Source organism: Amblyomma americanum, chromosome 1, assembly GCF_052857255.1.
Source record: "Amblyomma americanum isolate KBUSLIRL-KWMA chromosome 1, ASM5285725v1, whole genome shotgun sequence".
Classification (NCBI taxonomy): domain Eukaryota; kingdom Metazoa; phylum Arthropoda; class Arachnida; order Ixodida; family Ixodidae; genus Amblyomma; species Amblyomma americanum.
Genome location: NC_135497.1, coordinates 66,761,899 through 66,788,964, shown reverse-complemented (window position 1 = coordinate 66,788,964; position 27,066 = coordinate 66,761,899). Strand labels below are relative to the sequence as shown.

Genomic DNA, 27,066 nt, shown 5'->3' with positions numbered 1-27,066 from the left:
CGTCCACTGACGTGCTGGACACAGTAAACTTCTTCCAATCCAACTACGGAGGCTTTCGCATCGACGACATCTTCCCGACTAGCCCCCTCAGGGACAACGACATCAAAGGCAAAAACCTTTGTAGGTGGCTAGCTCACCATGTTGAGGCGCCCGCCAGCCGAAGGACACTCGAAAAAAGATCACGACCAGAGATCGATCACCGACCACAAACGCAAGCCGGCGGCCGGAACACACAGTGGAACGCACCAGGCACCGCTCACGGTGCACACAGATACTAGCAATTAAAGAGGTACTTTTCGTTCAAACAGACCGGAACAACGCGGCTGCTATGGCATTCTTTTTTTTCAAGCGATGTTTATTGCCTTAGGGCATAAAGGTTATGAAATGGGAGATGAGTAAGATGCTTAAATAAATGAAAAAAGGTGGGCTGATCTAATGAAATCAAGCAGTGAACGATGATATGGACCCTGTGTCCAGGCAATATAGGAATCCGTATTGTCCGTTGAGAGACCCACCGCCGCCAGGTGCGGCCACTTGCGTGTCACAGGTGGAGTTAGGGCAACCCCGACCCGTATCCTCCGAAGCGCAACCTCCTCTGCACGGGTAAGACCACGGGGGAGGGTTACCACACACGGGGGGATTAGAGCACGTGTGCGGCGCCGGAGGTGTTCCTTTCTTGTTAAAAGGAGGGTGGTGTCATCCAGAGTGAGGACTCGAGGCAAAGACGAGGTTGGGGTCGAAAGGCGGGTCGCAGAATCTGCACTGCTTTGTGCGCTCAGGAGGTCAGGCGGGACCCACTCAATATGGATTTGCTGCGGGATGCGTGCCGCTAGACGATGGTGATGATGATGATGATGATGATTATGGATTTTTATGGCGCAAGGGCAGCTATGGCCAAAGAGCGCCATGTCACAAGGTATTTTTTCTTTTTCTCAAGGTGGGGTCAGAGACCCATTTCCCAAGCATTTCACCCTAAATAAGGCGAGCACCAGACCAGGGGAAAGCTTGTACCCATTGTATCACCGGTGGGTACCCGGCGGCACTGGGGATCGAACCCCGCACCTCCCGCATACGAGGCGGATGCTCAACCACTTGGCCACCGCTGCGATGGATGTCGTGGCAGAATTCTGAGGTGCGACTGACGCATCGTAGTAGGCGTGTGATGTGAAGGGCGTCGGTGCGAATGACAATGCGGGCCGTAGGTAACATGGGAACGGCAGCCACAGAGCAAAATGCCTCTTGAACCGCAAGCATCTCCGAACAGAAGGAGGAAGGCAGATTGGCGTCTTGCTCTGTAATTCGGTCGCGAGACGACGATGCCGCGCGGGTAGATGATGGCCGACGTTGATCAGTTGGTTTGTAGTCGCTTAGCTGCATAAAACGCCAGGGAGGAAGAACTGGCGGGGGCGGCTGTAGAATGGAGTGCGATGAAGCATATGCCCTGAGTGCACACGTTGTGTGTGTAAGGTTTGAGTTTAGGCGGCGAGCATCGCGTCGTTTCGGCACCAGCTCATCTAGTGTATTCAGCTGCGCTTGTTCTTGGAGCGCCACGATCGGGGTAATGCGGGGAAGGGAAGTGATGACCTTCACTGCCTCTCGATTAACAGCTTCTAGACGATACCACTGAGCCCTCGTCAAATGCTGGAATTGGGCTTGGTAAACGAGGCGCGGTTGCACAACCGGACGCACCAACTGTCGTGCAACATGAGAGCGGGCTCCGCCTGTTTTAGGAGCAATGCGTTTAATCAGAACCAACGCTTGAATTGCTTTTTAGCCAGAGAAAGCCAAGCAGTACCTGTTGCTGGCTCGTGTATTGTCAAGCCCAAGATTTTTACGGTCGAACTTTCTTGAATTGGAGTTCCGGATAGATGGAGACGAATAGGCGTTGTAGCGAGTTTACGGCACCGCCAGCGGTTGGCGACTGACACGGACGTGGTTTTGCTCCCTGAAAGCTGCAGACCAATTGAAGAAGCAAAAGTCGACGTAATATCTATGGCTGATTGTAGGCCTGCTGCTTGAGTCATCAGGTCGTTGTGAGTGCTCCACACCGTTATGTCATCAGCATACAGTAAGAACTTAATCTCGGAGACATCATACAAGCGCCAAGCAAGGGGGATGAATCAATATTAAATAATGGTGGCGATAACACCGATCCCTGGGGAACGCCGCTAAGAGGCACAAATGATCCTACGGCCTCACCAGTGAGGCGTATGGAAAGTGTCGGCCTTCAGGAAGGATTTAACAAAATTGCGCACTCTAACGGGTAAATGCAGCATGCCAAGCGATTCCAGGATGGCAGCATGACTGATATTACCGAACGCCTTTTCAACGTCCATGGCCAGTACAGTACGTACATTGTGGCTGCGAGTTGAGGCCAGAACTGCTGACGCCAACAAAGCCAATCCATCTTCTGTACCTATGAACGTACGAAAGCCAATTTGGGCCGGATGGTAGAAACCATGGTTCTCAAGCCACCACGACAGTTGTGTGGCAAGAAGTTTTTCGATAAGCTTGCATAATGTTGGCGTAAGCGACATAGGCCGGAAATTTCCGAGGTCTGTCGGCGGCTTTCCCGGCTTTGGTATGGGGATCACAATAGCCGATTTCCGGGTTTCTGGTACGACGCCTTCTATCCATACCTTGTTAATGGTGGCGAGGAGTTGAGGCAGTACAGCGGAACGTAAGTTCTTGTAAACCTCGTACGGAATGGAGTCCGGACCCGGCGCAGTCTTCCGACGGGCCTCGTCTATTGCTGCAATCAACTCGGGCATTGAAAGTGGGCTTGCAATTCCCTCGGCGTCGGCTGTAGATGGGAGCTTATCTACATATGCTGGAATGGCAGCCAAGGGGGCTCCTATGACCCTTGGGGGCAACACATCATACTTGGGGAAAAACTTCCGCGCTGCCTTGGCGAAATCATCCGGAGCTAAGTTAGTTGCGAAGCGTGCTGTGGTCGCTGCGTCAGGACGACGGGAACCATGTTTTATTGCGCGAAACGTACGCCAGAGAGCAGCATTCGATGAATTTGTCGAGAACTGCTCACACCACGCATGCCACTGCCGTCGCGAGAGATCGCGTTCATATCTGCGAGCCTTGGCAGTAAGGTAATTCAGCCTTGTCCGTGCTTGCGCAGAAGTCGCATCTCGGGAAGCTGCCATCTCCGCTTGTCGGCGAGCAGCCCACAGGTTAAGCAGACCCACATCCGGCGCCGGGCGATTCACGTCCGTCCAGGTGAAGTAGCTTTATTCAGCGCAGTTTGTATGCAGTCCACAAGTAGTGTAGATGACTGCAGAGAGAGATCTTCGACGGTGGTGCGAAACGTGTCCCAATTGACCACAGAACACCTACGGCGTAATCGGCGGGCCCTTGATGGATGGAGACCGACGATGATAGGATGGTGGTCCCTACCCCAGCAGTCTGGCTCCAGGTGCCACGAGGGAGTCCCGGGTCCTGACCAACACGTAAGGTCCGGAGCATTAGTTGGACTGCGAGCATGGCGCACAGTCCGCGTTGCTGAATCTGGATGGTTGAGCAAAACAAACAGCGGATCCGCGAATGCGTCCCGTACACGCCTACCACGGGGGCTCGAAGTGGGGTACCACCAGTCCGGATGAGGGGCGTTAAAGTCACCACCGACTAAAACAGGCCACCCTGGGTGCTGTCGTCGTAGAGTTAATAACAGTCTCAGATTAATGCGGGAGGGATATCCACCGGCGGGTCTTACATAGTATGACACGACCACAACAGTTGCCTTGTGAAGCTTCACAGCCACTGCGACTACCTCTTGATATGAGGTGCACCAGTTTTCGAGAGAGAGGCGAACTTGAGGAAAACGCGCATCAACGTACACCACCGCCTTTTCCGGAGGGCAGCAGTGTGCACACGATGGTCGTTCATTGAAGGAGACGTATACATTAAAGCCCGGAATGGATGGCAAGGCATTGGTCTCCTGCAGTAGCAGGGCCCAAACCTGGAGCTTGTTCATGCGAAGTCGAGATTTGAGCTCTCCCAGCTTTGTGGAGAGGCCTCTGCAGTTGCATTGGAGCACACCACAACAACGTGTACTCGCCATTTTCGATTAGGCCTCTAAGCGTTGTGGTTCAGGTGTCCAACGATATATGAGACAGATACTGCGCCATTTCCTTTCCCCCAAAACCAATTATTATCATTATTATTATTATTATTAAGCGTTGTAATAGAACTGATGTCAGGTTAGACAACTGGTTTACTATAAATCGGAGGAGGGATGTTGTTGAGTTGGGATGGAATGGAAAAAACTTTATTGTTCTATTTACAGCTTTCAGCGGCTAACAAAGGTCTTCATGTTTTACTGAAGTCTCCGTCGTCTTGAGTGGTCGGCGCCACTATTCCAGAGCGCCGCTGAGCCTGGCCACTGAGAGCGAAGTGCACCAATCCTTTTTGGACTGTGAGCACGACGCTGGTGAGCAGGCCCTCCCACTGTTCCGCACTGGGTTTTTCTTCTTTGTGGAAAGAGAAGTTATTTCTGCACTCCCATGTGATGTGATATAGTGTTGGGATGGCCCCACACCATGGGCATGTGTCCCTGTATTGACTGGGAAACATTTTATGTAGGATGTGTAGATTTGAGAATGTTCCTGTCTGCAGCCTTCGCCAGCCGACTGCCTCATGCTGTGTCAAAGATGGGTGGGGTGGTGGATATATTATCATTTTGCCTCTGTGATGGTTTAGTATTTCCGCGTACGTTGGTTCCACCGTCATAGTGGTATTCGGGTCCATTGACTGTCCCGCTCGGTATGTGAGCTCGCGAGCTAGACTGTCGGCCCTCTGGTTACCCTTCCTGTAGTGCTGCAGAAGACATGGTAGAGTCTGCAAAAAACGCATGAGGGCTGGACGTAGTCGAAGGCGCTGCAGTGTTGATTGGCGTGGAGAGGGATTCCGCTGGTTGTCTGCGGCGAGCAAGCAGTTCACGGCGTTGCCGTAGCTTAGAGACCTCGGCTAAAAGTCGTGCACTTTGGTCGTCAACTGCTGCCATGTGCTCACGCAAAGGTTCCAGTATACTGTGCTTTTGTGTCGCTTGAAGGCGACGGCGATCCTTGCGCACTTTATCGCCGTACGACTGTTGGGCAGGAGCTGCAGGTGGATTGGGCTCAGAAAGCTCCGGCCAGTCGTCTTCATCCCACTGGATAGCCGCAAAGCTGTTGGATGTCTGTATCGGGGCTCTGTTTTCATTCGGAGGCACTTGCTTACGGATCCTACGCCGAACTTTCTCAGTTGCTTTCTGTTTTGTTGGGCAAATTGAGAGGGGATCTCGTGGTCGTCAGTATTGCAAAGCCCGCACCTGTAAGACGGTGTGCCTTGTGGCCGAGCCTCATCTTGCGTTGTAAAAGGGCATGATCGGCGCATGTGGCCAGGTCTGAAACAGCTGTAGCAATAAACAGCACTCGGTTTGTAAGGGCGAGGTCGCATAATACAGCCATAGTAGTAGAGTCGTTCTGGAAGAGTTGGTGGGCCTTGCAGTGTGACGATGCACGAGCGCCCCTTTCCCATATACCACGCTTGGATGACACGGTGGGTTGGACAGTACAACTCAGGCTGGAGGGTCGTCTAGTCTTCGGCAACGTCGACGTTGTAAACAACACAGTGTTGTAGGTCCGAACCTTCTACGATGTACACCTGGACCGGCACCGAGATCTCGCTCGTAATCGATATGCACTTGAGCGTTTGCAGACGCTTGACAGCAGCCAAAGTCGGGAGCCACACAGCGATGGTATCAGATCTCGTTCTAGACGTGAAGCCACGAAACCCTTTGGTCCCAAGACACTTGTCCAGGTTTGCCTGAAGAATCCTGTTCGGAATGTCTGTCAGGCTTTTGGCTGCCAGAGCTTTAATGGCCACTTTATACGATACCGATGCCGATGTCGGCACAGCCACCTGGTTGGCATACGCTGGGCAGGAACGCTTGCCTCGTGAGCTGCATTTGGCAGAAGACGAATCCTGCGCAGTGTCCCCTGATGGGCGCTTTTGAGAACTGTGGGAAGCCGGTGGCACGGATGGAGGTGCTGAAGACAGGTCCATTGGAGAGCTCTCCTCCTCACGCTGCACGGTTGAAGCCCCATACAGCAGTGGAGGCTGGGCAGCCATTGCCGAGTTCCGCCCAGAGGGCAGATCGCTCACGGGCTGAGGTGCATTTGGAGGAGGGATGTGCGCTGCCGCTGATGGACCGGGAGCAGGGACCGACGCCGGCGAAGCCACCTCTGCCAGCGCGTCACCGGTGGCCCTAGGCCTAGCCTCGGAGCCCAGTCCAGCTGTCGGAATGACTGAAGGACATTTTCTTACTGCCACCAAGTCAGACGGCGCATGAGCTTCGGGAGCTTCCTCAGATGGTGTGAAGTCAATTCTCTTGATATAAGGAACGTATTTACGAAAACTGCGAGATTTTTCGCTGGAGCAATGTGCAAACACCTTAGAGGGATCAAGCATTCAGGTCGACTGCTATAGAATTCATCAGCCCCCATGAGCTCCCAGCACTTATCGAGAGGGGACATGCACAACTGTACGAGTTTTGTTAAAAGTTTTCCCTTAAGCTTCCGTCTATGTCTACTCGAATAAAAATAGGCTCTTGGCGGTACTCTTCCTGCGCACATACTGCGGTAGATTTTTTATTTGCAGAAAAAGAATGCAATAGAATGAACATTTTAGGCTGCACATTGTGACCCCGTGGCAATGAACGATGCCCAACACAACAAGCCCCTCAGGTTAAAAACATGATAATAATAATAATTGGTTTTGGGGGAAAGGAAATGGCGCAGTATCTGTCTCATATATCGTTGGACACCTCAGCCGCGCCGTAAGGGAAAGTATAAAGGAGGGAGTGAAAGAAGAAAGGAAGACAGAGGTTCCGTAGTGGAGGGCTCCGGAATAATTTCGACCACCCGGGGATCTTTAACGTGCACTGACGTATCGCACAGCACACGGGCGCCTTAGCGTTTCGCCTCCGTAAAAACGCAGCCGCCGCGGTCGGGTTCGAACCCGGGAACTCCGGACCAGTATAGCCGAGCGCCCTAACCACTGAGCCACCGCGGCGGGTAAAAAAACATAGAATCATGGAAAATTTGCTTTGAAGAAAGGAAAGGCGAAGCAACTGTCTCCCTTTTCGGTGGACACCTCAGCAGCGCCGCAAGGGAAGAGAGGAAAGTGGGAGAGAAAGTGGAAAGAGAGAAAGAAGTGCCGCCGTGGAGGCTTCCACGTTAATCTCGGCCACCTGCGGTTTTTTTAACGTGCAGGAACATTACACAGCGCACGGGCGCATTCGAATGTACAGGAGCATGCTGAGTTGCAACCCCCAGTACGGTTCTGTGCACAAGTTGGTTGCACTCACCCACTTTACGCTTATTTCCTTTTCTTCATCTCATCCGGAGTTCCCGGGTTCGAACCCGACCGCGGCGGCTGCGTTTTTATGGAGGCAAAACGCTAAGGCGCCCGTGTGCTGTGCGATGTCAGTGCACGTTAAAGAACCCCAGGTGGTCGAAATCATTCCGGAGCCCTCCACTACGGCACCTCTTCGTTTCTTCTTTCACTCCCTCATTTATCCCTTCCCTTACGGCGCGGTTCAGGTGCCAAACGATATATGAGACAGATACTGCGTCATTTCCTTTCCCCAAAAATCAATTATTATTATTATTCATCGCTTTCTTTCTGCTCCTTTCCTTTAATCATAACCTCACTTCCTTCTCCGCTATAAACCATGTCGCTTACAGACCCTATAGTCGTGTGAACTAGACTGACACTTTAGAAGGAAAAAAAAATACACGACATGCCAGCATGAAATCGGAATCCCATCTGCTTGGTCGAGATCCGGCCGCTTCTCTTTCAGTGTAGCTCATGGTAAATAGGTTTCCTGGCGAACCATAATATGAACCTTAGCCGCAGATCAGGCGCTCTGTTTCGATTGCAGATGTCGCGGCTCGCAAAATCTTATCATTCCGATGTTATTTCGTTTTGAATAAACCACTAAACTACAATTTTATGTGACGAACACTATATGATGGACGTGGCGAACGACTCCATGTAGAAAGAAGCTTTTTGGGGAGTCACCTTTTTCCCCGCGGTGTCCACCTTTCTAGTTACCCTAACTAACAAAGGAAGGCGCCTGCGTCGCAGCAACACTAACGACACAGACGGCGTGATTACTGAGGACGCGGGAGACAGCCTCGGGAACCCAGGAACTCGTCGCATGCAGACGTTTCGGCGCAGCGCTCCGCTCTCCGCCGGCCAGGCGAGGCGTTGGGGGAACATTTACCGCCACCTCGTCCCGTCGGCCCCAGTAGTTTTTTCCAATGCCCTAGAGTGGGCGAACATTCGCTGGTAACCTTGCTGGCAAGTTGGGTGACCTCGACTCCTTAGCGCATTTGGTTGCTGTAGCAATAAATGCCTTGCTTGTGTCAGCATGGGTTCCCTTAGAGCTCGGCCCGCCGTGCTCAGCGTGCGCTAGGCAGCGCTCGCGATCACGGAGCGGAATCGGCGGTGAACGGTCAGTAGCGGTTACGTAGTTAAAAGCATTTATCCCCGTATTTCAACCCCACTGCTTATGGCGTATTCTAAACGGCTATCCGGAGCAGCTCTCCGAATCCGCGAAGGAGCACAATATCCGTCACCGCCCGATCAAAACTCAGGATCTGAATCCAAATCACTCATTGAAAGACTGTCTTCCGTTTTGCGGAGCAGGAAAGCTTGGTGCGGATTGCCGATTGGAATACGTCACCGTTCCGTCACCGGCGTTTAGTACCGGCGACGGTTGTCGGGGGCAGAATAAGAAGAGGGTTCATTGACTAAGCGCTCAGGTTATTGAGGGCATACAACTAATTCTTCATCTAGTAGTTCGCTAAACTAAAATGACAATCCTAGTATGACAACAAACCAGCCATAAATTCCGGCCCCCGAGTAGCATTTTAGCCCTGGCAGTCCAGTGGTGAAAGAATGCTCGGCATTTTTGCAAGCAGTAATTGAGCACCGTGCATTACGTTTTGTGGGTGGCTGACCTGTAGTTGGAGGAGGCTTTGCAGACCTGGCCTGCGCGCTGCATGGCAGCGCCAGACTGGTCCGAGTCCGAGTGGTATCCCGCCGACAGGTCCGAGTCGTCCTCGTCGTCCGCCTCGGCAACGTCGCGCATGAGCTCGAGCACGCGCTGGCAGCCGGCCGAGTAGCGCAGTAGCACGGGCGCCACCACAGCTGCCTCGTCCAAATCCTCGGCGATCTCCTTGCGCAGCTGCGTGAACTGCAAGAGCGCGCCGCAGCGGTTCAGCATAGATCGCCACGGGGCACAACGCGCCCCCAACCACATGTCGACAGCCTCGGTTGCAGGCTGTGCGGCTCGATTTCGCTTGAACAGAAAGGCTCCGGCTGCGAGCGCTCTCACTCCCAGCCCTCTGGAGCTCAGATTTTGTTTTCTTTACGTTTCCCTAACGCAAAATGAAAACAGGCAAGGTTGACGAAAGGGTGTCAGTGGTAAGGAACCATTTTCTTTAGCATTTCCTATAACCTGCCTGAGGTGCGCGTTTTTCGCAGTGGTACAGTATACAAATAAAGCCTCATGGTGTTGTTATCTACCCCACTGCGCCCAACTCATTCCCCGTAGTTACTGTTTTTCCACTGTCACAAGCTGTGTTTATTGGTCGTGGCCTATTCTTAATCCAGGCATGCAAATGTGGGGCACCTTGCGCGAAGTGCGTGCAGCGTATGTGCTTGCTCTCTACGGAGCCCTGAAAATGAGCTTTTAATCTATTTGGGTCAATTCCTAAACCCCGCGCTGTTGGTGGTGGTAGTGGTTTTATTAAAAATAATAGCAAAAAGGAAGGAAAAGATTTTTGCTAGCCCCGGCATCTGCCATCGATACTGAAGCACCTGAGCTGGGGCAGCGGAAATAAAGGACAGCAGGCAGAATGGAGAAATGAAATGAAAGAGGTGAGGGGACAGGAAGAGAGGATAGGGGGAGAAGTAATATGTACAAACTATTTACACAATAAGAAATGTGTCCAGGTTATGCGCGCGATTATTTCATTTTAGAAGAATTAAATCAGCTAAACCAATCTCAACCTAATTCCCATAGCCCACTTCCATCATCACAATTCTTTGTCTTTCACCTCACCCCGCCCAGCCGCGTGACCCAGGGGAGATCAGCGGACTCTCCCCTGACCCTCTCCCCGGGCTGTGGGTCGCTGTAATAACTCACTCCCGATTATTTTATGTTCAACCTTCCGATGTGCAATTGTCCGCTCTGAGGTATTTCCATTCGCCATTAAAATTGGCTGTAAGCACGTTTTATGAATGCGGTGCGGACAGAGTCACTATTTTTGTAATTTACTTTTAACCGCCTAAATACGACCTCTATGAGGGTTCCACTTCTAATCTGTTCGTACATCGACAAGGGACTGTGGGCGTAATGAAATTCAACAGATACAGACTTTGTTAACCGTGCGATCCATTCTGTTTTCCGTCATGGCTTTGCTCGTCTGTCTTAGTCGAAAGTTTCCAGGCCAGCAGGAGTCCTGCTTGGATATGAATCACGGTTTGTATTTCATTCCAGTGTCGACGCACGCTTTTTGCTCGATTGAAGCCGGTTTTGTGGCAGGCTGCTCACTTGCCCACCGTGTCAGGCGGAAGCTCATTTCATCATGAGACGCTGCTCGGGAAAAGCAACACAACCCAAGCAACCGAAGTTCCACCGATGGCAACACCTCCCATAGCACCTGACTTGTGCCACTGCGCCACTGCTCACCTGCCTACCGGGTGGCTTCCTTGCCAAGGTGTTGCCGGTGGGCAGGTGAACAGTGGCGCAGTGGCTCAAGGCAGGTCCTATGACAGGTGCTGCTATGTCCTCCTTCCACTTTCGGATGAAAGAACGGTGCAGCACTGAAACGCATCATTCTAGGGCACATATCCGCTTTTGACCTAATTACCCAAATCGACTGACATTTTTTTAAATCTTTACTAGCTTATGAAAGCTCCGTTTTTGGCGGGAGTAGTTTCTTTGTGATTATTACATGAGATACTAGGCCACCTTCTATCTACTTCAGTGTCCCTTTAAAAGTGGTTCGAGATGTGCCAGCGCTGTTCTCTTTGTTTTGTTCGTCTACCGTCCTCATTAAGCCGACAAGGGAATGAAAAAGGGGCACGTTATGACATGAATGACGAAAGCCAAGAGTCACCGAAACCTAGGAGCACAGGGGATGGTTTTTGTTTCTAATTTGCGGTGTTTTTAGTCGGAGAATAATTACGTAATAATTTTAGAGATAGTTGCTTAGAAAACAGAAGAAAAATCAACCACATGCCGCCGGGGGGATCCGAACCCACGAAATGCAAATTTCGCATCCGGTGCTCATACCAACTGAGCTACGGTGATGATGGCTGTCCATTATTCTGCTTTCTGGGGCATTTATGTCTAGTGTAACCTAACCTTGAGAGTGCTCACCAGCGCCATCCTCGTTCATAGCGGCGGACGCAGTACGTCCTGTATTACCGTTAGTGGCATGCAGCAACGTGATCGAACGGTGTAGGTGGTAGATTTGGCAGTGCTCGTGAACCGAGCGAACAGTGCTGTTTGCTATCAGGACTGATGAACTCTCGTGCGTCGGCTAATCATGCAGCGTTTTTCCGTCAGGGAAGTTTTGGGGACGCCGCCGCCAGTTTCGAAAGACATTCTTAAGGTGAGGACTGCAGCGGTGCACTTATCTCTTTCTCTTTACAGGTGCCCTGAAACCCTCCGTTCCCTTGTAGCATGTTGTCAATATTTTAAATGTATATTTCCGTAAATACGAAATTAATGCATTCGAAGTGCACGTCGCTTAAAGCATGTTTCGAGCACGTTTCAAATACGTGAAAAAATATGACTGCGATTTGTTAAAGATCCCCAGGTGGTCGAAATTATTCCGGAGCCCTCCACTACGGCACCTCTCTCTTCCTTTCTTCTTTCACTCCCTCCTTTATCCCTTCCCTTACGGCGCGGTTCAGGTGTCCAACGATATATGAGACAGATACTGCGCCATTTTCTTCCCCCCCAAAAACCAATTATTATATATAATTTAGCATGTTGTCAATATATTAAAAGTGTATTTCCGTAAATATGAAATTAATGCACTCGAAGTACACGTCACTTAAAGCGTGTTTCGAGCACGTTTCAAGCACGTGAAAAAATATGTTTGCGGTTTTAGCATCTTGTTAATGTACTAAAAGTGTACTTTCGTGAATATGAAATTAATTCGTCGCAAGTATGCTTCAGTTCTAACAAACGGGCAGTCCTTTTAAACACATTTGAAGCACACTTTTAGCTGCCGTAGAACAATCTAGTGCTCCCAATCGCGTTGCGGGAAATGGCCTTTGCATGTCTGCAATGTATTGAAAGTGTACTTTCGCAAATACGGCATTAATTCCCCCAAAGCATACTTCAATTCTAGCGAATGAGCTGTCCGCGTAAACGTATTTGCAGCACACTTCAAGCTGCCGTTGAACAGTTAGCTCTCGAAATAGCATTTCGGGAAATGACTTGTTGGACCCGCCGCGGTGGCTCGTGGTTAGGGCGCTCGACTACTGATACGGAGTTCCCGGGTTCGAACCCGACCGCGGCGGCTGCGTTTTTATGGAGGAAAAACGCTAAGGCGCCCGTGTGCTGTGCGATGTCAGTGCACGTTAAAGATCTCCAGGTGGTCGAAATTATTCCGGAGCCCTCCACTACGGCACCTCCTTCTTCCCTTCTTCTTTCATTCCCTCCCTTGTCCCTTCCCTTACGGCGCGGTTCAGGTGTCCAGCGATATATGAGACAGATACTGCGCCATTTCCTTTCCCCAAAAACCAATTAAAAAATTTTAAAAAAGAAATGACATGTTGGCAATGCATTTAAACTGTACTTTCGTAAATACGAAATTAATTCGTGCGTAGTATACTTCAACTTTAACAAATGGGTTGCCCGCGTCAGCATATTTGCAGCACACTTCAAGCTGCCTTGGAGCAACCTAGTTCTCGAAATCACGCTTCCGGGAACAGTGAAAACTCTCCCTTTTCGTCCATTCCTTTATGTTAACTTCCAGCAGAAAGGCAATCACCACTTATTTAAATTACGTCCTGACAGCGTGAAAGCATTGTACCGGCAAGGGCGCCATGCGCACCTCCGGGCCCGAGCATGCCACCTAAAAGGACCCCGACTGGCAGGGCTGACCAGCTCCCATAGACGCTCGTGTTTTTTTTTGTTGACAGTTCGACTCCTGACCAATGCTTGACGCAAGTTACGACTAACAGTTCGGTTCTAGATAGATCGAAGATTCGAACGCGGCCACTCCGACGCTTGTGCGACAATTTGGGGGCTCACCGCCTTTGCGCGAAAAGCGCCTCTCAGGGCAAGATAATGTGTCCCCTCACGAGGGATATATATAAGCCAAGCCAAGTATTAGGCTTGTCGGAGGAGTTCGTGTTTGCAGACGGCACTTTCCGTCGGCATTTCCTGCGTGGCGACATCTTGCACGTTCCGGTCCCGTCACGTGACCTTGCATTGGCACAAACTTCTTGATGACAACGCGCTTTATCCGGGATGGTCTGTCTCCTGATGCTTATAATCAGTTCAGTCATTACTTATGCTGTTTACAACACTGATCAGTGTTTTTCCAGTGAATCCAACTAGCCCACCTTTCGTAAGCCGAGCCGAAGTGAATGTATTTGTAGTGTATAAACTGTATATTTCTAATGGAATGTATTTAATATATAATTTTAGTATACTTTAAATGTATTTAATGCATATTTTAGCATATTTTCAGTATATTTTTAATGTATTTAATATGTACTTTTAGTATATCATTAATGTATTCATTGTGTGTTTTAGTATATTTTTAATAATAATAATTGGTTTTTGGGGAAAGGAAATGGCGCGGTATCTGTCTCATATATCGTTGGACACCTGAACCGCGCCGTAAGGGAAGGGATAAAGGAGGGAGTGAAAGAAGAAAGGAAGAAGAGGTGCCGTAGTGGAGGGCTCCGGAATATTTTCGACCACCTGGGGATCTTTAACGTGTACTGACATCGCACAGCACACGGGCGCCTTAGCGTTTTTCCTCCATAAAAACGCAGCCGCCGCGGTCGGGTTCGAACCCGGGAACTCCGGATCAGTAGTCGAGCGCCCTAACCACTGAGCCACCGCGGCGGGGCGTATATTTTTAATGTATAATAAATATACTAAGCGGACAGAAAATGCTTTTTTTATGCATTTGCAAGAATGTTCAGAATAGTACTCCTAGCATACTTAGAAAGCGTTCATACTGCAGTTTAAGCATAGGGACAAAAATGCAAAATAATTGCGAAATTAATAAATGTGTTAATAATAATAATAATAATTGTTTTTGGGGAAAGGAAATGGCGCAGTATCTGTCTCGTATATCATTGGACACCTGAACCGCGCCGTAAGGGAAGAGATAAACGTGGGAGTGAAAGAAGAAAGCACGAAAGAGGTGCCGTAGTGGAGGGCTCCGGGATAAATTCGACCACCTGTGGATCTTTAACGTGCACTGACATCGCACAGCACACGGGCGCCTTAGCGTTTTGCCTCCATAAAAACGCAGCTATTTCTCCCTTTCTTCTTTCACTCCCTCCTTTATCACTTCCCTTACGGTGCTGTTCAGGTGTCCGCCGTGATGCGAGACAGATACCGAGCCATTTCCTTTCCTTAAAAAAAACAATTTTGAACGGGCACGCGGATTCTTCGGGGGGCGCTCGAAGCGAGCGGACGTGTTTTTGAAGCGAAAAGCTTCACTAGGCTCGTCAACACCGGGCTTCGCGTGAGCCACACTACAGATTTTCCACAGCTGCGCATGCGCGAAACCGAATGACGTCACGCGGATCGCAGGTAGCCGCCGTGCGCTGACTCCGTCGTCTGACCGTGAAACCGAGTGATGTCACGCGGAGCGCAGGTGGCCGCTGCTGCCGCAGCCGTCGTCGCCGCCGCGCGCTGCCTCCGTCGTCTGACCTTTAGCCATGGAAGGAGGAGAAGAAGACCCAGAAGTGGTAGCGTGGGAGTTGGCTCAAAAGCAGCGAAGATATGAAAAGTGCAAGGCTAGACAAGCGGCTGAAACGCCAGAATCAGGAGAGGCACGCCTTGCTAAACGGCGGCAAAAGGATCAAAAACCAAACAAAACAAGTGAGCCGACGGCGTTCATAGAGTTCATTGGCGTTGACAACTTTGCAAACTCCGTTCATTTTCTCGAAATGAAAGGCGCAAAACCGGCTCCGTGGCTCACTGGAGACCTCAATTTCGCTTTTCGCTTTGTATATCCTGGATTAGCTGGGCTAATCCATATTAATATTTTTTAGCTCTCCGCTCCTTCGGACGCTGGGACTAAGGCTTCGCGGCGCTGCGGGGTCTCCCCATGGAGGCCACGGATACCGTGAATGGGCGACAGCCTGCGTTCGGCGGTGATGATGAGCAACGCAGGGCAGGCCGCTCACGCTCACGATCACGGAGACGAGTGCCATCCAGAGAAAGGTCGTCCAGCACCATTCGGCGGATGCAGGCCGAGATCGCTGATCTGCGGGACACGGTGAGGCGGCTGACGGTGGCGCTCATCACCACCTCGGAGAACCTCGAGTCCGTCTTCGGGACATTGGACGTGTCGTCGGCGGACCCACGCGTTCTAGCCTTGAGGGACGCCATGGCGCTCGCTCACCAGACGCAGGACTCCATGGCGGCTCCCTCCCCGCCATTTCTGGCCACCCCTGCGCCTCCCGCCGCCATAGCTACTCCTGGGGAACCGGCTGTGATGCCCTCTCCCCCTGATGATGCTGCTGCTGCGGGCTCACCGCAGACGCCTGCAGCCGAGGAGAGCATGTGCACCCCAATGGACGAGTCCGTTCTCCGGAAACGGCGAAGCTCAACGGGGTCCGAGCAGGACAGGGACGCGGAAACCAACAGGGACATCGCGGTGGCCAAGCGGGAAGCTCGAAGCTCCTCACCGTCACTGTTCCCTCTCCCTCCACACTCGAAGGAGCAGGGCCTGCCCAGCACGAACCCCATGGAGCCCACCTCCAGCCTGCTGCTGGTGCTGCTGTTGTTGCTGCTGGGGCGACGGCGTCCGGATGAAAACCGGATGAGACCTCGCCAAATCCCGCCGCACGAGACCAGGCTGCGGCTGGGGCCTCGTCTGCTGGCAGCGAGCGCGCCCAACTCCGCGGCGCGCCGCAGCAATACGCTGCAGACAGCGGCGATGCTGATGCTGGGGCCAGCCTGGTCCCGTGGCGCATTATCACTACCAAGGCGCAGCGGCGTTGGAGAGCTGCCCTGGAGCGAGCCGCGGCTGCCGTGGAGGTCCCGTCCAGCCTGGTCGGGACGGTGCTGCTTCAGCCGGCGAACCGGGACACCGCCTTCACCAGGGAACAGGGCTGGGAGTTGGCCGAGGAGATCGGACCCCATCCGGGCGTCTTCGCCGTCCGGGTAAACATGCGGCGGAATGTGGTGGCAGTGGACGCGGGGAGCAGCGATGCTCTCCAGGCCCTGCTAGCCACAGCCGTCATCCGCGGCGTGCCGGTCTGCGCCAGGGAGCCTCCTCCTCGGAACCAAAGCTCCGGCCTGGTCTTCGGTGTGGACGGGCGCAGGACGGCGGTGGAGCTGCTAGCGGCAGCGGAGTAAACGGTGCCGATGGTCTCGGCGTCGCTGTCGGGCAGCACACTCGCTCTCCGTTTTGCGGCGCCGACACCCCCGGCGTTCATCACCATATTCAAGCGCAGGCTCGCGGTCCGCCCCTGCCGTCCCCGGCCGCTCCAGTGTGCCAAGTGCGCCAGCCTGGGGCATGCCACTGAGGTGTGTCGTGCTCCTGCCCGATGCACGCGCTGCGTCGGGCCGTACGAGCCTGGTACCTGCGCGAGCAAGCCCCGCTGCATTAACTGCGGGGGCGGCACGAGGCCATGGACCCAGCGTGCCCACACTGGCAGCGAGAGCATCACGTGGCCACTTTTTTGCACATCCATGGCACCGATGTCCAGGCGGGTTGTCCGAGCCGTCGTCCAGGCTGAAACAGCGGCCCCAGCCCAGCAGCATCAGCAGGCGCCACGCGCGCTTTCTTATGCGCAGGCCATCAGGGGAGCACCCCAGCAGCAGCAGCAACCGAAGCAACGGCCGCGCCGGCAGCGGCGATCCGGTTGCCCGGCGTCCCGTGCAGCGCGGCCCGTGCAGCGTGGCTTTCTCATGGCCAGCCCCCTGACGCACGGGACGCGGAGATCGCGCGCCTAAAGCTGGCGTTGCGCGCCCTCAGCGCACTTATCCCGGAGGGCACCGATGGACACCGGGCTTGCTTAGAAGCAGCGGGTGCTCCCGCACAGATAAGCCAGCATGATGGCTAGCCGCCGGACTCCCTCCCGCATACCATCCATCCTGCAGTGGAACGTGCGCTCACTTGCGGCGCGGTACGCCGAAATGCGAGTTCGCATCGCACAGGATTCGCCGTAAGTTATCGCGCTGCAGGAGACGTACGTACGTTCACATGACGGGGAGCCCCAGATGCGGCTACCTGGCTACATTGGCTATCACTCAGCCAACAAGTGCGCGGAACCCACTTGTGCCGTAATGCCCTGTGGTGTCACATCTCATCGCCCCGGGAAATCAAGGTGCGCGATATATGTGTGGCAGGACGTCCAGCACACCCTCGTCGGCTCGGCGGCGGCGACATCCGATGCCCAGGAGTGCGTGGTGGTGACAGTGCGCGTCGGTGGTGTTTACACGTCGGTGGCCAGTGTTTATGTGCGTCCAGCTGTCGCGTGGAACGGGCTGTGTTTTCGTGCTGTGTCTTCGTGCTGTGCCCCATGCCAAATCATCTGTGGTGATTTTAACGCCCACCATAGTGCGTGGGGCAGTGCGCGCCACTCCGCGCGTGGAGACGACCTGCACAACGCAGCAACGCAGCTAGGACTCACCACCTTGAACACCGGCGAGCCCACCTTTCGACGACGCGGAACAACCGGCTCCTGCATCGACGTTGACTTCGCATCCAGAGGCATCGAGGCGACATGGCGCCGATCACCATCTCTCTGGGGCTCAGATCATTACTCCATCCTAATCGAACCCACTGCATTGGAGGCGCGCCCCAAACGTGCATACTCCATTACCAACTGGAGTGCGTTCATGCGGGCGGTCGACGAGGCGGCGGCCACTGGCGCAGATTTCTTTTCAAGTCTAGTCCGAAGCGCTCGCGCAGCCACCCAACGAGCAGAGGTAAGGGCGGGGCAGCCCACACCTGACATGAAGCTGCTCAATCTGCGCGATAAGAGAGATCGCGCAGAGCGACGGGCGCGACGGACTGACAGAGCCGCCGACTGGACTGTCTACAACCGCTTGGACGCAGCAGCGCGCCGCCACGCCAACAAGCTATACCGCCGGCAGTGTGCTTCACTATGCCAAAGGATGGAGGAAGATGTCAGCTCGCGGAGGCTGTTTGACACCCTGCGGAGCATCACCCAACCACAGGCAAACCGTCAACCACTGGCCGCCCTCGCAATATCCAGCGGGCTCAGCTTTGAAGAGTTGGCAGTGCGGTTTACCGACCGGTTCGCGCCGCCCAGACCCACAAAACGCAGCTAACATAGCTGCTCCTCAGAGCCCCAGAAGCGACTCCAGTCCCTCTCTCGTCGCCTCGGAAGGTCCATGTGATGCGCCGTTCACCGCGGCGGAACTGAACAATGCGCTGCAGCGCTGCCGCCGCCGCTCGGCGCTCGGACCGGACGGGGTGACATACCAGATGCTGCGAAACCTGGATGCGCAGCAACGACAGATCCTCCTGCAGCAGATCAACCTGGTGTGGGAACGCGGGGACCTACCGGAGGATTGGCGAACCGCGGTCGTTTGTTTCATCCGAAAGGCAGGGCGCGCACCTACGGAGCTGAGCGGATACCGGCCAGTGACATTAACATCGGCGGCAGGTAAGCTCATGGAGCATTCGGCGTTGCAGCGTCTGAACGAGCGGGCTGTTTGACGAGCGGCAGACGGGTTTGCGTGGGATGCGATTCACGGCTGATTCAATATCGGACGTCGTTACAGCGCTGGAGCATGCCAGGGCGGCAGGCCAGGTTGCGCTGCTGCTACTACTGGATGTCTCGGTCGCTTTTGACAACGTTCACCGCGCACCAATTCTCGCGGTCCTTGAGGGATCCGGTGTGAGCGGGCGCCTTTTGCGATACGTTCATGGCTTCCTGAGCGGGCGCACCATGCGCGTACGAGTAGGGGGTAAGCTCTGCAAGCCTCGCCCGGTGGACATGGGCGTGCCGCAGGGCTCTGTCCTATCACCATTTCTGTTTAATGTGGCCATGTCGGTGGTGCCGGCCTCCCTCCCCACGAGCGGCCGACACCATGTGTACATGTCCATATATGCAGACGACATAGCACTGTGGTGCCGGGAACCACTGGGCGAGGTGCTCCGCGTGCTGGGGTGCCTTCAGGGAGCTCTGACCGCAATCGATGCCAGCTTGCGCGGCCGTGGTCTGTCGCTGAGCGCGGACAAATCAGTGGCTCTGGCCTGCGTTTCGTGCTCGCGCGCGCACTTTGCGCCACTGTCACTGGACGGGACTCCGATTACTTGGCGTAAATCGGTGCAGTACCTTGGCCTGGACATCGACTGGTGCCTTTCCTTCCGCCCCGCGGCGACCAAAGCCTGTCTGCAGATGAAGAGGATCACCGCCGCCGTGCACAAACTCACCGCTCGAGGCCAGGGCATCTCCCAGCAAGCCGCGCTGACGCTATACAACGCCGCAGCTTTGGGGGCGGTGCTCTATGCGCTGCCGCTCGTCACGGTGCGCAAGCCGTGCTGGAAGAAACTCGAGCTCCAGCACCGCAAGTCCCTGCGCGTGTGCCTAGACCTGCCCAAAAACTCGCAGTGCGCCGCAACGTTGGCCGAGGCAGGAGCGTGGCCACTTCAGCTCCAAGCAGCGCGCAGGGCACTGAATCACATCTACCGGCTTCACCGCATACCGGACGGCGGCTCGCTGCTGCAACGTATGCGCTCGTACACGCGCTCACGAATGGGCGCGGCGCTGCTCGAGTATGAGCAATTGTCTCAAGGCCCACCCCTCTACGGCTCCTGCGCGCCCTGCCTGCTGCCTCGGAGGTACAGCGAGAGATCGTCGGCATCGCGGGAAAGCAGAGCACACCCCTCTGTGCTGTGCAGCAGCTGGCCAAAGCCGTCATACACGAGGAGCTCTAGGACCATCTCCTCGTGTACACCGACGGCTCAGTGGCCCGCGACAGCTGCTGCCTTGAAGCGGCGGCTACCATCCCCGCCCTGCGACTGCACAGCGAGCAACACGCAACCTTCCTGGGCTCCTCCACCACGGCAGAGTTGATTGGGATCCAGCTCAGGCTGGACCTCCTGCTCACCCTCGGCCCTCCGCCGCCCAGGAGTGCTCTGCTGTGCGACTCTCGCGCCGCCCTCAGCCGCCTGCAATCCAACGGCCGTGGTACCCCACTAGTGCGGGAAATTCGCTAGCGCATCGAGCGCCTCGCGCAGAGAGGATGTGCCGTGCGTGCACAGTGGGTGCCCGGTCACTGCGGCATCGCCGGAAACGAAGCTGACGACCTCGCGACCGCCGCACATCAACTACCTGCCAGCGATCTGCCCCTTGCGCTGGAGGACGTGCGTGCGGCCATCCACGACCATCTCCGAAAGCAGCACCCCGACACACGCATATCAGGGTTTGAGCGCATCGACAGCATCACCGGCTGTCGCGCACTTACGCGGTCGCAACGTGTAATGATCCTCCGCGCGCGCATTGGCTGCGTGTGGCCCGGGGAACGACGGGAGCGTCACGGAATCGCGGCGAGTGATGTGTGTGACTGATGCGGTGCAGTGGAAACACTAGAACACCTGCTCCTTCACTGTGCCGCGTTCGCCGATGCTCGTCGCGATATGCTCGCGGCCTATAGGGCGCAGGGCATACTACCAGACTCCATCAAGACGCTATTGTAGTCGCAGGGCAATGCGCGCACTCCTGAGTGAACTTCGGTGTGCCTCTGTGCATTCCTCGAACACACGGGCTTGACTTCCCGTCTGTTCTCCGTCAGGTAGTTACACGCAGGGACCAAACGCTCCGCGAGTTGTACCTTGAACGATTAATAACTGGACGCCCCACTCCAGTTGTAGCCAACACAGTGCTGTGCACGTGTGTTTTAATTCGTCTAAAATGAACTAATCACGCGCACAACCTGGACAAATTTCTTATTGTGTAAATAGTTTGTATATATTACTCCTCCACATATAATCTCTTCCTGTCCCCTCACCTCTTTCATTTCATTTCTCCATTCTGCCTGCTATCCTTTATTTTCGCTGCCTCAGCTCAGGTGCTTCAGTATCAATGGCAGATGCCGGGGCTAGCAAAAATATTTTCCTTCCTTTTTATTATTATTTTAATAAAAAAAACACTTACTATTGCGGGCACGCGTTTGTGTATCGCTCGTTGCCATAGCAACTGCAACGCCAATGTTTAGCCTACGCACTGTTACTGTGGGCACATTCGATTGGCAGTTTGCACATTTTCACATTCGATTTGAACCGACCTTGAACCACGTGACCGCTATGACATCACTCAGCCGCCGCCACCGCCGCATAGTCTACACGGACGCAGCAAAGTACCGATACCAACGCAAAACGATCGCCGTTGTAACAGACGAAGGAGGGAAAGAAATAACCAGCTCAACGATAAACAACCCAAGCATAGAGGCAGCTGAAGAGGCCGCCATTGCTCTGGCAATATCGCACGGCAACGCAACAGGAAAAAATCTCACTATAGTGACGGACTCCAAACAAGCATGCAGAAATTACACAAGAGGCAGGATCGACAGCATCGCCAATCATATGCTACACACGACGAGAAGACGCAAACACTAAACATAGTATAGTATGGGTTCCGGGACATGAGAGGATAAGGGGTAACGTGGCAGCAGACGAGTTAGCTCGAGGGTAGGTCAACCGAGCAGACTCAACACTTTGCACCACGGGCACCTTGGACCCTGTTACCCCCACGTACTCAGACATACTCGATCATTACAGGGGTCAGCGGAAACGCTACCCTGCCGCACACAAAAGGCTAACCAAAGAGCAAGCGGTAGATGGGCGCAGACTACAAACCGGTACCTACCCGCACCTGCACAAACTACACAAGATTTGCCCTACACAATATGTACACGAATGTCCGCGGTGCCAGGGTAAGCCTACACAAGAGCATGTCACAAGGACCAGCCCTAAGGCAGACTAGAGCCTAGAATAGACCACCCGAGTGTGACGCAGTGGGAGCACTTGCTGGCCAGCCAGGACGAGGAAGAGCAACGATTTCTCGTACGCCGAACCACGATGGGAGCTGTCAAGTGCGGCATCCTGGACCAAGGATCGACCACGGCGCCCAGAGACCCGTAAGAGTCAAGAAAACTTTAAATTTGTCGGTAATAAAGTTTTTTCCATCCATCCATCTGCGGAAACCGAGCCCTCGCCTCTGTTTATATAGGCCGTCGGTGTTCATTGCGTTCACTGCCGTTGGCGTTGACAGCGTTCTAGACTCCGATGATTTTGAGGAAAGGAAGTAATAATAATAATAATAATAATAATAATAATAATAATAATAATAATAATAATAATAATAATAATAATAATTGGTTGGTTTTGGGGGGAAAGGATATGGCGCAGTATCTGTCTCATATATCGTTGGACACCTGAACCGCGCCGTAAGGGAAGGGTAAAGGAGGGAGTGAAAGAAGAAAGGATGAAAGAGGTGCCGTAGTGGAGGGCTCCGGAATAATATCGACCACCTGGGGATCTTTAACGTGCACTGACATCGCACAGCACACGGGCGCCTTAGCGTTTTTCCTCCATAAAAACGCAGCCGCCGCGGTCGGGTTCGAACCCGGGAACTCCGGATCAGTAGTCGAGCGCCCTAACCACTGAGACACCGCGGCGGGGCGGAAAGGAAGGCGCATAACTGGCTCCCGGGGCAGTGGACGCCTCAATAGCGATTTGAGGTTTCTTGGCGGTGGGGAGAGAGATGTGGACTGCATTCATTAGCGCTTACGACGCTGGGGCAGACGCGCGGCACTGTAGCAAGAAGTCGCAGCGTTCACTGGGTGACTAACCTCTCGCGATCAACCATTAACTGCCACCTGCCAGGGTGGCAGGGTGGGCGCGCTGCCAATCCAGTGTCCGGAACGCACTCAACGTTACAGACACCAAGCCGCGTCTACAGTTGCCCGACACACCACAGCTTTCACCATCTAACCAGGTTTAGCAGTAGTTGAACCGCAGCTAACTTTTTTTACTTTCTTTTAGAGCCGGTAAAAAAGCTACGTAAATTGTACCTTGGTGCAAACATTCCAGCCAGCTGTTTTTAAAGACGATCTAGAACTCCCGAATTCACGCTTTCTTTCTGACATCAATCATTAAAAAAGTTAGCTAATTTGTGTTTACAAATTAATTCAGTTTTAAGAGCAAAAAAATACTACTGACCATGCCGGGCGACTCTCAACAGCAAGCACTCAATTGGTTTCATTCGTCCAGCGGCCAATTACGTCACGCAACCGGCAGCACCGCCGTCAGCATCTAAGCCAAACTGCAAGCTCCTACACAGGGCGTACCACCTGACAAGCGAAGCGAAAAATAGTCTTCGGTTCTTACGGGTCATCTGTCACGTGACAATGACTTACTACTGAATACGGCTTTGCGATGATGGAGGGGTGGGGGGAGGTACTACGCTGCTGCTTCAGGTAGTGGTGACAGCCGGGGGTTCCCATGGGAAACGGTTAAGGCCGCAGTCTTGGCGAATGGGCCGACGTTCCCGCGCACGCAGAAGTTGAGGAAAAATGCAGGAGGCGAGAATTAGAGTAGACGCCACGTTGAAGGCGCTATAGACAGTTAACTACTGTTTGTGCGATTAATTTCTCTCCTCCTCAAGCGCATGCAAGCAGATATTCTATCCGGAGGACGTTGCCCGTAAAGACCCCCACGAATCTTCGTGAAGGATCGCTCCAGCATTTGTCATTTAGAGCGGGGCGGGTACGTGCCTGACAGAGGGCGTCCTTGTCCAACTGTATGCGTCTCCGCAGCACGGCCAGGAGCGTCTCGAGGCCCCTGGCCGCCTGCTCGGCCGGTTCCAGGGCGTCGAGCAGCGTCTTGTTGCGGATGAGGCGCTCCTGGACCTGCACCCGGCGGAGGCTCAGCTGGCGCTGGTGCGAAGCTGTGCTGGGTGCCGGGCCGCGGCTGAGCGACACGCGTGCCTCGGCGCCCGAGGAGAGCCTCAACGCGCCGGCCTTGCAGCGGGACAGCAGCGCCTCGAGCTGGCCGCGCAGCGCCTCGCCCAGGTGCAGGAGGGGCGCCTCACCCGCGCTCGCAGCGCTGCCCCCGGCCGGGGTGACCAGGCCGTGCTGGCCGAGGCCCTCCAGCGCGCGGTCCAGCGCCTGCTTGCGGCTGCGCAGCTGCTGCCGCGCACGAGGATCCGCCTTCAGCACCGCCTGCGAAAGGGGGGGGGGGGCACAGCGAAAATGACGTAACTGCGCTGAGGCTTATCTGCGCCACACTCTTCCCAATTATAATTCTGCTTCTCCATCTCGAGCTGGGAGGACTGGGAGGTCCTGCTTATGTCTGCAGACCCGACATCGCAGCTTGCTGCGGTGACTCGGGCTGCCGACGTCATGTCCCGGCATGACCTACTTGATGCAGTGCGGGACCGCGCAGTGGCCCAGGGACCCAGCTGGGTCTAAAACTCACTTGCTCAATAAAGTTTTTCTGTCTGTCTGTCACATCTCAGAGCCATAAAACAAGGTTTTCCTTTTTTTTCCTTAGCATAAATCTTGCGCCGGTGTATTTGAGGAAATAATCATTCATTCATTCATTCATTCATTCATTCATTCATTCATTCATTCATTCATTCATTCATTTTCAAAAAACGTAACGTAAGACTAATAAAAGCAGAATTTAAGTGAAAATATGCCTTTTTTTATCATGTGCTTCTGTGCTTCGGTTCTCCATCGAAATGCGACCTTTGGGACTAAGGTCAGATTCCGCGACCTCGCGCCATTACCTTGTTGCGTCTGTATCGACTTGCGAGACTGGCACCTTCAGCGTCAATGCCCAGTTTAGATTCCAGAAATACCGCGTATTAACAGGGGGCGTTGCCTTTGCCAGAAGCGTGGTTCGTACAACTCCACGCGTTAGCATTGTGCCTGCTGGATGCTAGTACTGTGAAACGAGTAACGAGGTGAACCCAAACTTCGCGAAGATTAAGGAGTAAAATCTGTTGAAGTCTGGAAAATACGGTCCCACAGGTAGACGTGACCGAAGGATAGGATAGTACAAAGTAGAACATGGAAGAAGATAAAATATATATGTCCAAAGCAAAGCAGAATATGTGCACTGCTCTATTCGGCTGCAGCAATGCGTTATATGCGAGACAAGCGATCTGCTTGCCTTCCTCGCCACTGCGAAAGTCAGAGTTTGGAGGAGCGATTCGCCGGCGCTTAGGCTATACCGTATTGCTGGCTGTTGACCTCGGGCAGTTGGATAGCATTGGTTCTTCCCAAAAGCTACGCTGTTGAATCAAGGTGAAGTTCTGCGGTGTTAAACAGCAGGGGTTGAAGATGCCGTCAAGAATATGGCGAAGGGTGAGGTATCCTTCCCACACCCTATTTCTTGCTTTTCGCGGTGCACCTCCTCGTTTTTACGGCGGCATATTACAAAAAGGCCATACGTATATCTCATGATATACGGAATTAACAGGGTGCGAGCGAAAATCAGGTAGAAAAAGCCACTTTCTGCAAACTGTGGGTGAGCCCGTGCAAAAGCCTTCACGTTCCATCTGCATGCGCACTTCCCATTTAAGATATATAGACACATATCAGCGCCACGTTACCACGCGTGCCCACCATTTGCACGGTCGAAAGAAGATGGCAATACAAGCAAGAGTCCGTAAAAATATAAAGGAAAGACGGGAAGGTTAGCCCGAAGTGTTCTGGTCGGTTACCCTGCAAGGAGCTTAGGGAAGAGGGGATGTAAATGGAAAAGAGACCGATCCCTGCCAGTAACCTCGAGCAAGGTGCTAAGATTTACTCAGCCAGTTTCTCTGAAATCTGTCAAGTGCATGGTGGCGGTGCGTAATCATCTGCACCACCACATCAGGCTGTAGTTGGTGGCGATTTTGCGCCAAATTGGCCACTTACGACGGAAGGCGCTGGGGGGGGCTAAAAATCTGCGTTTGCACCTTGGCGACTTTTTGGCTATATTTTCAGACAATTTTTTTTGCTCATTTAGAATCTGAATTTTTTACCACTTACAAAAACACAAGGAAGTTGTACATCAATTTTGACCTTTGTGGTGAACATAAGATGAACGCAACCATCTCGACTGTTGTGATTGCTGCAGGAGAGCTACTTTGACGTTTGCATTCGATAGAAGCAGGCGCGAAATTTCAAAAACTGGTTGACATTTCAAAGTGTATTCCATGAACCTATCCGACTGCCCGCTGCTCACAGACTATAGGGCTCAATATGCGGCGCAGCACGTGCTGATCGATTCGAGAGAATAGGTGCATGATAGCGGATTGCTATGCTGTAAGATCGCGTAGCACTCGAGAAGATTAAGGGCGGCTCGATAAAAACGGAGGGTGTGTCCCTACATATCATAGTCACTCGTATGATTACAGCTACAAGAAGAACAAAACACTTCTGGTGCGTGCCCTTTTCCTCACCACCAGAAAGGCGCCTTCGGGACCCTTCCACCTCCGACGTCAAACGCGGAGTAAAAGCGTATTTTCTCAAACCACGGCCGCCTTGACGGAAACCGAACTAGGAACGAGATGAAGCAGGAGTTAATCGTTGTTGTGGCAGTACTGAAACTGCGTCTACAGGGCAAAGCCTCGCCAACGTTGAGGTTTCCGGTCATCTTGTACAGAAAGTGAACATTACCTATTTGCGCTGTGGCACCATATATTGTAAGTGGTAGTGTGAGGCAAGTCATTTGCAGAGCTTTTATAATGTCTTTTTTAGCAACGCCGACAAATTTAGCGGCAAAATACAAGTATCGGCCAATTTTTTCTACG

General features: G+C 53.3%; 1 protein-coding gene across 1 annotated transcript in view; it reads right to left on the bottom strand.

Moving 5' to 3' along the window:
- LOC144112935 (uncharacterized) overlaps nt 1-27,066 on the bottom strand; it is a 95,164-nt gene that overhangs the window by 34,879 nt on the left and 33,219 nt on the right. The window contains exons 2-3 of the mRNA XM_077645772.1: nt 24,038-24,484; nt 9,021-9,256 (exon numbers count right to left, since the gene is read on the bottom strand). Of these exons, the coding sequence (XP_077501898.1) occupies nt 9,021-9,256; nt 24,038-24,484 (683 nt within the window). The remainder of the gene's footprint in view (nt 1-9,020; nt 9,257-24,037; nt 24,485-27,066) is intronic.